The sequence below is a fragment of the Pteropus vampyrus genome, unplaced genomic scaffold (assembly GCF_000151845.1).
Source record: "Pteropus vampyrus isolate Shadow unplaced genomic scaffold, Pvam_2.0 Scaffold484, whole genome shotgun sequence".
NCBI lineage: Eukaryota > Metazoa > Chordata > Mammalia > Chiroptera > Pteropodidae > Pteropus > Pteropus vampyrus.
The window spans coordinates 510,166-522,748 of record NW_011889265.1 but is presented as its reverse complement, the minus strand read 5'-3'; the positions used below and the strand labels follow the sequence as shown (position 1 = coordinate 522,748).

The 12,583-nt window shown below is 52.5% G+C and overlaps 1 protein-coding gene across 1 annotated transcript in view; it reads right to left on the bottom strand.

Moving 5' to 3' along the window:
• Positions 1 to 1,637: 1,637 nt before the first annotated feature.
• LOC105307219 (solute carrier family 2, facilitated glucose transporter member 5) overlaps positions 1,638 to 12,583 on the bottom strand; it is a 25,332-nt gene continuing 14,386 nt past the window's right edge. The window contains exons 5-13 of the mRNA XM_011382610.2: positions 11,210 to 11,334; positions 7,547 to 7,699; positions 4,530 to 4,655; positions 4,239 to 4,426; positions 4,039 to 4,149; positions 3,391 to 3,492; positions 3,088 to 3,163; positions 2,517 to 2,644; positions 1,638 to 2,421 (exon numbers count right to left, since the gene is read on the bottom strand). Coding sequence (XP_011380912.1) covers positions 2,218 to 2,421; positions 2,517 to 2,644; positions 3,088 to 3,163; positions 3,391 to 3,492; positions 4,039 to 4,149; positions 4,239 to 4,426; positions 4,530 to 4,655; positions 7,547 to 7,699; positions 11,210 to 11,334 — 1,213 coding nt within the window. The 3' untranslated portion in view covers positions 1,638 to 2,217. The remainder of the gene's footprint in view (positions 2,422 to 2,516; positions 2,645 to 3,087; positions 3,164 to 3,390; positions 3,493 to 4,038; positions 4,150 to 4,238; positions 4,427 to 4,529; positions 4,656 to 7,546; positions 7,700 to 11,209; positions 11,335 to 12,583) is intronic.

Here is a 12,583-nt window from a genome sequence, read left to right as displayed (position 1 = left end):
CTCGACCGCTGTTGGCTTTGCAGGGCCCTCGCTATTGCCTGTCAACTGGTTTCCCTACTCAAGTTCCAACCAGTCTTTGTTACTGCCGTGACACGCTCTGAAACCCAATGATCACGAAAACTCATCTTGAGGAACAAAGTCAGACTCGGTTTGGCTCAGAAGGACCCACGGGTTCTAGGTCGGCCTCCCATGCCTTTCTGGTTTCACTTTCAGACCAAACTATCTGGAGTTCCCCGAAACGCCTCCGCTTCTCTGTGCCGTCCTCTCACCTGGAACGTCCACCCTTCACGTTCCTACTGCATCTTCTCCACCTGGAGAGACCCTTGTTGTCTTTCCTAATTCCACATCTTCCTTCTGTGCAACCATAGCAGGCCCATACTTTTCTCTTCTTGTTGAGTTTTACTAACCCATATAAGTACAGGTATCTATAAATATTTCTGTAACCATTGGTGTCAATAGTAAACTGAACATGAGTTCATACCAGGATCTCCAACTCTAATCTATTAGCACATGGATCATTCTAGACTCCCTCTCTTGGCTTATCTGTAATTTCCTGCTGCAACAATGAGATGCTTCTCACCATCTGCCACCCACTTACCTGATTGTTTGATCTCAGCATACATGTACAGCACAGGTCTTCACTGTGTTTTACCTGTGGGTTTATTTGTCCTCAAGATCAATGCTCATTCCAAAGCACTTAAAAATAACTAAGTACCTAATACACCCCAGGCATCAATCTAAACACTGTAAACACATCATTTAATTCTCATAACCAGCCATGTGAGACGTTTCTTACTAGTGCCATTTAACAGAAGAGGAAACTGAGGTCCAGAAAAGTCAAGTTAAGTTGCCCAGTTGCGCAGTTTCTCAGTGACAGAGCCAAGGTCAACCCCAGGGGGTAAAGCCCCCGAGTTGTGAACTCCACAGCCTCCCTGTGTACAAGGTGTTGCAGGTAACAAGAACTGAATTAATAATGCCGGTCCCTCGACTTCTGACATTACTGCTCCCCAGAGTTGAGAGCCTCCATCTTTGGCTGTTTTCGTGTACCGCCCCGCCCCCCCGCCGCCATACACACACTGCAGATCCCTGCTGAAGGTCAGGGATGGTTCGACCCCGTCGCTGTGCTATTTACATCGTTCGTGCCCTCACTACTCTTAGTTATTTAATTCATCATTCTACTCTCACAAAAGCTGCTCCCAATCCCACCCCTGCCCCGCCTGGCCCCTGGCCTCTGCCCGCTAGATCCCAGATTTCATATCTAGCCGGAGGCATTTCAGCAGGTGGTGCCTTCGCTTTCCTTCCCCACACCTCGAAGTTTTCTCTACCTTTTTGTACCCTCTTCACACACACAGGTCTCTGAGGAAAGCCTCTGGCTCCACTGTTCGTGCGAGGTGCATTCCTCCCTCCCTCCCCATCCTACCTTCAGGGCCCCTTGGTGTTCACCACATACCTGAAGACACGCAGAGGCTTCCCCAATCTTAAATTTTAAAAAAATCACAACTTTGCAATGACCTCATCTCTCACTTCTCCCTTTCTTTAAAAAAACACTGCCTGACACCAGAGCGCAGCCAACCTGCTAAAGGAGCATGGGACGCCCCCGCCCCCCACCCCGTTCCCAGAAAAGAAGCACACCTTGGTGAAAAGTGATCACAATCGTTTTATCGAGTATACAGAGGCAACGCCATCGTCCCCTAACAATATAATTTAGGACTAATAATCTGACTCGGTTAAAGTTTCCACAGGGGACTGTTCCCCAGCTTCCTAGACATCATTACTTGTGACAACACACTTCTCAAGAGTGGCGATTCTGGAGATGGATCTGACAAGAGGAAGAATTTCTCTCTGATCACATGCCGGTGGCCCCTAGAAGACCCAGGGGATTGGAGAAGAGTTTGTTTCTCTGGCCAAATTTGATTCCTTTCATTTTGTCACCATAGTAATGATTTTTGTTATAAGAGATGGTGTTACCAGAAGCCACACAATGGCCAACCCAGCATGGTCGAGGGACAGCTGCTCGCTGTGACTCTGGGTTGGTGACGGGTCAGTCTGGAGAAAGACAACCTGGCTTTTGTGAGCTGCACAGAAGCCCTTCAAGAAGTCCCAGCGGGGCCTGCATTCCACCTTGGACTTGTTCAAGTTCTGGATTCTTATAGACAACTATTAAGAAAAAGCCCGAGAGCTCCCCACAGATCTACTGAACAGGCGGCGCCTCTCGAGTTACTGCTCCAGAGACGAGGGCGGGAAGTCCGTTAGTTCCTCTTTTTCTGGGTGCACCTCTGACACCTTATTCATCTTGGCAAAAATCTGATTGATCTCCATGAATGTCTTGGCCTTGGTCTCGGGGACAACCAGGAAGGTGTAGATGGTGGTGAGCAGACATATCACGGCGAAAATGATGAAGCTGTAAGGCCCGAGGCCCACCTGAGGGAAGGGGAGCCAGGTTCACTTTCTTGAAGAGGTTCTCGCCTTACCGCTTGAGGATTTTGTGACTCCAGGGCCCCCGCGGTCACACTTACTTGAATGAAGGGGAAGACCAAGCCCACGGTGAAGTTGGAGAGCCAGTGGACGCTTCCCCCGACCATGAAGGCAGACGACCGGGAGGACTGCAGGAAGACCTCAGCGATGAACAGCGCGGGGATGGGACCTTGGGAGAGGAGGAGGCAGAGCTGTTTTCCCTGAGGGCAGAGCAAGGCCTCCAGGGCTCCTGGAGCCCCTGCTGTGTGCGAGGTGCCCTAGGCGTGTGGTCCAGCATGGGAGTGACAGCCGCCAGGACTCCTGGCCTTGTGGAGAAGCGATGTGAGAAGGCCAATAGCAAGAGTTTAGCACAATAAGTGACATCCTGTGTTGTCCCTGAAAGGGGCCCGGGACCACCTGTAAGGCTCTCAGCACCGGTCCCAGAGGGCAGCGTGTTCCAACCCGCACAGGCCGCTTTACTGTTTTTGCTCTAAGTATGCTCTGCCCAGACCCCGGTGTGAGAGGGAGATGCGCCTCCCCGGGCCTCTTTAGGGAGCTTGAGCCAGCAGTGTCTGTGACTGATGGTGCAGGACAGGGGGCAGCGAGAGCACAGAAGCAGCTCTGGGTACATACTGGGCCCAAGGGCATGTCCTATGACGTAGGAGATGACACAGACGATGCTGAGGTAAGGCATCCACGATATCGTGTCCTGTGGGGAGAAAACAGAATTGGATCACACCCGGCAAAGCAGAGACAGCCTGGGTCAGGGACCTCGGTCCCCGGAGGGTCAGCCATTCTGCCAGGTTAGGGAGGATGGCACCTGGCTCCTCCTTCAACAGGCGATGCCATCTGATGCCGCTGGAAGATCGGCTGGAAGTGGGCAGTGGGCTACAGGGATGGGGGGCACGCATGGTCCCCCTAGGTCCCTCTCCTCACCTGCAGAGCCAGAGCAACTGTCAGCACGCAGCAGGCAGTGAAGCAGATGGAGAAGCCCAGGAGGATGAGGAGCCTCCTGCCCATGAGCTCCACCACGAACACCTGGCAGGGGAGGGGCGAAGGAAGAGCGGGGACGCTTAGGAGCCCTGGCCTTGCCGGCGACCGGAGGTCCAGCCCTGCCTGTGCCCGGGGCTGCCGTCTCGGGAAGCTCCCCGCCGGTCCCACAGGGCTGCTTCTGAAGGGGCAACTTGTGAGGACAGCCCATGTGTCGTGCGCCCCCAGGGGTGTGCCCACGAGTGGCCAGTGGGCCATGGCACTGCTCAGTCCAGAGGCCCCATTTGCTCCTGTCACGCTGTGGACCTGGCACAGGGAGTGGCTTCCAGGGTGATGGAGAGCCACAGCACACAGTGGACGCTTTGGGACTGGGACGAGGTGGAAGGGGAGGGTGGGAGGGGCCCTCCATCTTCACAAGGCCATCGACTGCCTCCCACAGGAAATGAGCTGCCACCTGAGCAGTGCCCCGAGGTAAGACGTGAAGGGACCGAGGGGCATGTCGCCACATTAGATCCTTGCCTGGGGAGAACCCCCACTCTCGAGATGCCCTCCACCCTCGCCAGCCGACAGGACTCAGCGCCCCAGGATACTCACGGCTAAGAAGGTCACCACCACGTTGACGGCCCCTGTGCCCACCGTCACGTACTGGACGTCATGGGTGTTCACCCCAGCGCTCACGTAGATCTGGTCTGCGTAGTAGTAGATCTGGAAGACAACCCCAGAGGCCGGTGGGGTCGGCCAGGCCACAGCTGGGCCCCTGCCCGTTGCTGCCCCCGTCCCGGGCCGCCCCTTACCGCATTCACTCCCGACAGCTGCTGGCCGCCCATGAGGATGATGACGGAGATGATCTGCCAGCGCAGGGACCTCATCTGGAACAGCTTCACCACGGAGATGAAGCCCGCGGCCTTCTCGGCCTCGTCCTCCAGCCGGATCTCCTCCATCTCGAAGTCCACGTTGTCCCAGCCGCGCAGCCGCTTCAGCGCTACGGGAAGGGAGCAGACGGGTGTCCGAGGGTGGCCACAGCGGCCCCAGAGCACAGGTGCTGTGGCCCTGTCCCTTTTCCTCCTCCCACAGGGGAGCCTCACCTTTCTTGGCAGCTTCCGGGTCTTTCTTCTGGATCAGCAGGTACCGGGGGCTCTCGGGGAAGAAGGGCAGCAGCAGGAGCTGCATCGCGGCCGGGATCCCCGTCAGGCCCAGGAGGATCGGCCAGCCTGCAAGGACGCCAGCGGCTCACGCGAGGCCTGGCTCCGGGGCCACCTCTCGGAGAGGCCCACCCCAGCCGAGAAGCCCGCCTCTCGCCCCTCCAGCCCCCGCGGTGCCCAGCCGGCCACTCTGTCCCATTACCCTGACCGGTTTTCTTTGGAGCTGGGACACAGGCTCTGAGGGGACAGAGCCTTTGTCTTTCCCTGTGTCCTCAGCCCCTAGGACGGTGCCTCATGAATAGTGGACAGTCAGCAAATAGTTACCGAACGGGCAGTGATAAATAACTGCTGCCCACCCACCAGGTGGACAGAATGAAAAATTCTGACGTCACCAAGTGCTGGTGAGAATGTGGGCAAATGGGAAGTCTCCACACTGTCATCATGTGGACTCGTGGCATCTTTAGAGGACAGTCTGGCAGGAGCTGGTGATACTGGACACCCTGACACACTGCGACCCAGCAGCCCTGCCCAGGTATGTGCCCGGGCTGCCAGGACATCCAAACTAGCCCTGATTCTAGAATGATCCCCGGAAGCAGTGCAAGTGTCCGTGGCGGCAGAATGGGTAATAAATCACGGCCGGTTCACAAACCGGAATTCTATCCTGCACTGAAAATGCAGCAAGACACGGGAGGAGCCGATCTCGCAAATTCAACGTCGGGTACAATAATCTACACAACTCGTTCCATCGTACAGATTCTGGAAACGGAAAACTCACTGTCTTTGTGAGAGGTGGCGAAACTGGAGGGGAAAGCAAGGACGAGGTGATCACAAGTGTGGGCACAGTGGCCCTCTCTGGGGCGAGAAAGCGCAAGACGGTGTCCGAGCGCTGGTGCAGTTCTAGGTAGTGGTCACACAGGTGTTTGATTTCTGTTTGACTGAATGTACATTTATGTTTTATGCAAGAAAGTTCGGGCAGTGAACGAGCACTCAGGCTCTTTGAAAGAGCTGCTGACGCCCTGACTCGCCCCGTTTTCTCCTCGGGCTCACCGTGGGTGAGGACCACGGGCATCTCATGCCTTGGTGAGGACCACGGGCATCTCATGCCTTGGTGAGGACCACGGGCATCTCATGCCAGGCGCGAGTGTAATGGCTTCTCACCTGTTGACTCACTTCTCTGTCACAGCAACGTCACGAGGCAGGTGCCAGGACCCACCCTGTTTCACACGTGCGAACGCTGAGGCCTGGAGGCCGTAGGTCCCTGGCCCAAGATCAGTTATTTAGGAGCAAAACTGAGATCGAAGTCAGGCACGTTGACCCCCGGCTCTTCGAACCACGCGTTACACGGACTTCTACAAACTTAAGGTGATGACCCCCTGACAACCAGTGACTTCCCGCCGCTCTCTCATACTATGGATCCCGACTACTGAAATGGAGCAGAAATGAAGAACATCTTCATTTAGACACCATTGTTTTTGAGTCGTGTTTCCACCTCCGCACCTTCCCCTCCTCCCATAGCCCCATCGCTCAAGGAAACGAGTGCCACGCAACGTCAAGTTCAGCTGCCGCCCTGCCCGCCGCTGGACGGGCTGGACCATCGTCTTCACGACCTCCTGCCGTCCCTTGATCTGAACCCAGGGCCCGGCTAATCCTGGGTCCTGCTTCCTTGCCCTGCACAGCCTACAGCACCGACCCTCCAGCTTGGGCCCCCGCCCTCAACCCTACACTGAAACCCTCTCGGAGGCCTGGAACTGCCGGATCCAGGTACGGCCAGATCCCGACCCCTCACTTTTTTGCAGTCTTTGCACTGTGACTACCACTTCCTTCGAGAGGCTTCTCTGACGTTAGTCTCTTCTGGCCTCCTTCCCTCCCTCGTTCTTCGAACAACTGTTATGGACCGGGAATTGCGCTGGAGAGTCTCAGACGACTGAGACTGGGCCCCGCTGTCCACGCGTCTGTCTAGAGGAAGGGCGCCGCTGAGGAAGAATCTCGCTAGAGGGTGCGTGGGGAGGAACGGCGTCCGCCATGGCATTTGCCGTACCCCGAACGCACCTTTCCTCTTTCCCACCCTCCGCCCGCGTCTGGAACACCAGTCTTGCTCCCCCCGAGCGTGGGCTGTCTCTGAGGCTCCTGCCCGCACACCCCAGGCTGGAAGGTGAGAAGGGGTGGTGGTTAAACACGGACCTAGGCCTGAGCCGCCTGGGTCTGTGTCCCAGTGAAACCTTGAACATGTCACCCAACCGCTCTCTGCCTTGGGTTCCACATCTGCAACGTGGATGTCCTAACGGGACGTGCTTCATAGGGTCGTTTGCAAGATTAAGCGGATTAACACACAAGACCAGGTGCCTGGCCTGCAGTAAGCACTTTGTATGTTCTGACTGGTGTTGCTACTGTTGATCTCCCTTCCGAGGTTCGAGACCGAAGACAAGCAAAGGGGAGGTCACGGAAAACAGTGACAGTTATGAGTTCCTGCGCAGCTACTATGGGCCAGACCCTGGGCTCTTGGGGAGGCGGATGTGGCTCTGGAGTCAGGATCTGGGTGACAGATGTCACCCATAGGGGCAAGGTCGAATGGCTCTTTTCCTGGTCTGTGGAATGGGGTAACACAGAGCCCCTGTTGCTGGGAGACTCAAGTGAAGTGGTGCTGGGGAAACTAAACGCAAAGCCTGGCACACTGGTGGCCGTCATTACCATGCCCCAGGCACCTGTATGGACAGCCACCATCAGGCCAAGAGAAAGTCAGACAACGGTACTTCCTGATCACTCAAAGCCACCTCATCCGTGTCGTAAGAAGGACTAGAAAATGTCAGCCAATCCGTCTCCACCAATGTGGGGGCGGGACGCGGTCAGGGTAGGTGGGGGCCTGTCAGGACGGCCAGCCAGTTAGAGAGAAAAGACCAGAACACAGAAATGTCCAGCAGAGCAGAGGGAGGGCTGGGGGCCAGGAGGCGACCCGAGCTTACCTTCCTCATTTGCAAGGAGACTCTGAAGGCCGAAGATCTGGGCCACGAGGATCCCGACAGTGATGAAGAGCTGGGGCACCACTCCCAGAGCCCCTCTCAGGTTCTTCGGGGCCAGCTCCCCTAAGTACATGGGGACGACGTTGGAGGACAGACCTGGGAGGAAGTGACATGGTCAGGAAATGCTCGTCTGGCGGGGACACGCTGTCTTCAAATACATTTATTTGAATCACATTAGTTGGGTTGAAACTTTCTCAAAACTGCAGGAGTATGCAAACGTCTCTCTGAATTCTTAGTCCTTTAACCTTTAAGGAAAGAGAAAATAGTCTGACCAGAGAAGTTCATAGACAGGCGCCATTGCTTCTTGACTGGTGTCACCTGGGGACACAGGCCAGCCTGACTTCAGGCCTTCCCTCCTAAGTGGCTTGATCTCAGGGAAGAAAAGCCCAGGTGTGGTCCGCACAGTCCCCTCCCTTGGTCCTTGCGAGGAATCTGTGAGTGAAAGGCCGAGGACCCCTGCCCACCCACGTGACCTTCTGAAACAGTATATTATGTAATAAACCGATGCATAGGTACCTTCGAAGATAGTGAAACGCAAGCTATATTTATCAATAAGCATTAAAAACAAATATGTATTGTGGAATAATTGCTATCTGGGATTTATGTAACGCTTGGAGTACTTCCGAATCCCCAACACTTAAACTTGTAAGTTTTCCCATCTGACTGACAGACGTCTGATCCCCTTAAGAAAAGGTGGAATTCATTTTATAGGCTCTGAACTTTTTGCACATTTATTACTCTATTCAATTGTCCTCGACGCCCAATGAGAGGCTGGGGATCTCGGAGGAAGGTGATGGGTCGTTACCAGTCTCAGAGTCACACAGCTACCCACGCATCAGGCTGAGGCTCAGGAAGATGGGGGGTGGTCTGAGCGTGAGGCCCCGGCCACAGAAAGACCCAGAGAAAGCGGAGAGACGCAGAGGTGGGGTGAGCGGAGGTTAGAGCTGTTGGTAACAGGAGGGTATTTAATGACAGCGAGACAGGTGGGAACGGAAGGCCGAGTGTCCAAACTTCGCATTTCTGCCCAAGTATATCTCTGCTTAGTATTTAAAAACACCCGGTCAGAGAAAGTGGTAATGAATATCACTGTTCGTTAATACAGATTCTTTCCGATTTTCAGAGCAGAGAGGCTCAGTCTTTAGGACAGCCCTTAGGTGCTGGGGGCGGGGCACCCCGCAGGTCCAGGGCCCAAAAAGCTGGGGAGGAAGCGAAGACCCTCAGGTACAGGCCCCATGGTCAGCACCCAGGCTCTGGTGGCCGCATCTTATCGGCAAGGACTTCTGACTTTGGTTAAAACAATACCGAAGAATGAAGCATCAGGTGGTTTGTGAACAGATGGGGTTCCCCTCATGTTGGTGGAAAGCGGTCTCTATTTTGTCCTCAAAATGACTCCACGGGGCAACCCCAGCTGACCTGTTCTGACAGCAGGGTCAGGGAAAATAGCTCTCCAAGTGAAAGTTCCTTCAGTGAAAGCGTTCAGCACTCTCACCAGGAAGGTGACTGAGAACAAGCTGGCAAAGTCCAAGTCGTGTTTATCTCTCGCCCCGTTTGTCAGAAGCGTCTGTACGATGTCTAAGGAGCTTGCTCACACGCTCTCCTGACATGTTCGGGAGATGTGGGAGAGGATTCACCGCACACCGGTTACGTTTGGGCCGGCGTTCTCCCAACATGATCTGGGGACCCGGGGAGTTTCTGACACCTTTTCGGGGTGTCTGTGAGATCAGAGCTATTTTCAGAGCATTGCTGAGATGTTTTTTGCATTCTTGTTCTCTCATCGGCATAGTGGGGTTTTCTGGAGGCTGCTTGTGACCAGCAGAACCCAGAGGCAAGTTTGAGAATCGCAGGTCCTCTGTGAAGCCAGACGCTAAAGAGATTTGCAAAAACGTAAAGCAACGCTACCTTCCTCACTGAAGTGTTTGCTTTAGAAAATATAGTTATTTTCGTAAAGACATGTAATGGGCTTATTATTGCTGTTTTTAAATGAATTAATACATTTCTTGGTTGCAATTCCTAATATGGTAAATAGGGATCGATAGAGCCCCTATGAGCAACAGCTCTTTGGAGCCCTCAAGATCATTTTAAGAGCGTAAGGCGTCCTGAGGCTCCAAAGTTTGCGAACCGCTGACTTAAAATAATGCTTAGGAGCAAAGGTTGGGACTTCTAGCTGTGATCTGGTATCTGCTGGACCCTAATGTTTCGCTGTCAGAACCAGCTCTGAATTGTTGGATGGTCAGTGGAAAAGTGGCTGCCCCTGATGCCCGCTGACAACTTTTAGGAGTCATCTGCTTTTCATAAAGCTGAGCCCCCTGCAGGGGAAGCGAAGGCTGGTGCAGGGCCAGGGGCAGGGACCTGGCCAGGTGCTCTCAGGGAAAGGGGACGAGGAGGGGGTTCGCCGGTGGGCTCGCCGGTCACTCCCGAAATGAGCTCTCTCTCTTCTCTTCGGGAGTCTCGTTTTCCTCTTTAGTCTCAGCCCAGCCGTCCCTCGCCATTCCTCCTAACACTAGTCTTCCTGACGTCTCCCTGGCTGCCAGTTAACTTCAGCCAAGGGGTTTGCTGACATCCGGCCAAAGAATCTGTTTGTCTCCGTGTTTGGAAGGAGAAACTGAGTGACTCGGCAACTCTAGGGCCCGGTGAGGCGGCTAAGTGAGGCACTCGGGGGCGGCATTTCTGGGGGCTGCTCACCCTCGGTGCGGGTGGGTGCGTGACCCCAGGTCAGGGCGCCTCCTTACTCTGCGCCCGGCACCTCGCTCGCCCTGACCGGCCCTGGGAAATACTGCCTAAAATAAAGCCAACCTGACGGAAGGCAGCAGCGGGGCTCAACCCACGTCTCCAGGCCGAAGCAACTCGGGGGGAGTTTCCTATAAACGCGGGGGTACAAAGTACAGCCTGAGCAGCATAGCTTGGAGGGTTTGCAAAGCAGCTCCAGGGCTTACGAAAGCCGAGAGACCTCAGGCGGGCCCTGACCTCCTCCGCGGGTGGGCGTGGAAGGCATGAGTGAAGTGGAAGCTGGCAGGCCCTTCGCAAACTTTCAGTTCCCCTATGAAAGTTGAGAGGTCGCTATCATCAACTCCTTTCTGGTAGAGGGGTCGTAAATTAGATTGCTCCTCAAGCTGTTTTGACCTTGACCCACAGTAAAAAACACAGAAATGCATTTTACATTGCACCCGGTTCTCACGTATGTACTCGGATGAATAAGCGAAACAAAAGTTTCAAAAGACAATCCTTGTCTTGACTACATGTGACACCGTTTCTTTTGAAAAAGAATATGATACTAAACGGATGTCACCACCCGTTAACTGGTCCCAATCTACAGTTTAGAAAACGTGGGATAAAGGACTGGATTGGAAGGACCCTTCCGAATCTCAGATTCTGTATTTCAGTTTTTCAAAGAACAGCTTTCTTCCCAGGAAACAAGACAGGGAAGATCTGCCTGTTGTCCGCACATGACACCGACGTAGGGGCCCGAGCGTCATTCATGGCGGAGGCAGAGGAACAGCTTGAATCTGTGCTTCGGGGACCCCAGGTTGATTCACACCCCGGCACCCGTTCTCCCTCCTCTTGGTTTTTCTAAGTCACAGAATGGCAACGCAGCGTAGCATCGTTTACCTGCACATATTCCCACCAAAAGTCTGGACAGAATTATGATCTCAAATGACTTGGCAATTTCGCTGCATCCCATTAAGATGGCGGGCACGATGGAAAAGACGTTGTTCAGCAGCAAGGTCCCTTTTCTGCAGAGGACAAAATATCAGCTAGTTTGGTCTAAGGAGTCACTCGTTTGCTTGGCGAACGTTCACTGCATGTCTACTTGGGGACAGTATGCAGGAATATAGTAAAAGGTCTTTGCAATCATAAACTAACAAACTAACATGGTTTTAGTGTAATCTTGAAACCCAAACTGGGTAAGGGCACTAGAAGAAAAGTAGGGGCCAACCTCACTTAACTTAGATGCTAAAGTCCTAAGTGAAATCGTAGCTGATTGAATTCTATAGTGCATACAAAAAGCATTCAGTGTTAGAAACACCGTGTTAAAGGTTATTCTGGAGAAAAATATAAGACAATCAATTGAAGTAGCACAAGAAGTCAATAACATTTGATACGTGTTATGATTTTAAAAAAAAAAAAACCTTAACTATATATGATTTAAAAAACCTTAACTATATATGATTTAAAAAAAAAAAAAACTATAAACAGAGAGGACTTATGTAGGCTGGTAAAAGTGATATCTTCTAAAAACCTATGACATCAAATTTAATTGAACTTAAAAAGCATTCTCATTTAAGTCGTGAACAAGACAGGAAGTGGACTTGAGCCCTGGGAAGCCTGATAAAAGTCAAAGGAAAATTTCTCTAAAGAGGCCCTCATCTTGGAATCCCCAGGAGGCCCCAGCCAGGCCCCGTAGTGCTGGAACGAGCCACCATATGCGAGAAGTTGCACATATAAACAGCACAGCGTCAGACAATAGGATTAGCTAGAGACTATAAGATGTTTTGAACGATTAGTGTCATAAAATAAGGAACCAAATTAATACTAAAGAAAGAATAAGAAACTTTATAAAATAAAAACTCTCCAAAACAATGACCAAAAAAAAAAAAAAAAGAGAGAGAGAGAGATTTTAAAAACAAATAAATAGAACTTACTAAAATGAATGAAAAGTATAGTCATGGAAGTAAAAAACTTCGAAGGTGAATTATAGCTGCAGAGGGAATTAATGAATAGAAAGACCTGAGGATACCGCAGAGAAAGCAAGAGAGAAGGAGAGGGAGAAGGAGAACGAGAAGAAGAAGAAGAAGAAAAAAAAATATGAAAGATTGAAACATAGAGGATTATAATACAACATTATTCACAAGCGCCAAAAGGTAGAAGCAGCCCAATGGCCACCGATGGAAGAAGGGGTAAAACAAAATGTGGTATATTTGTACAGCAGAATGTCACTCAGCCTTAACAGGAAACTCTGACACTTGCTAAACCATGGATGCA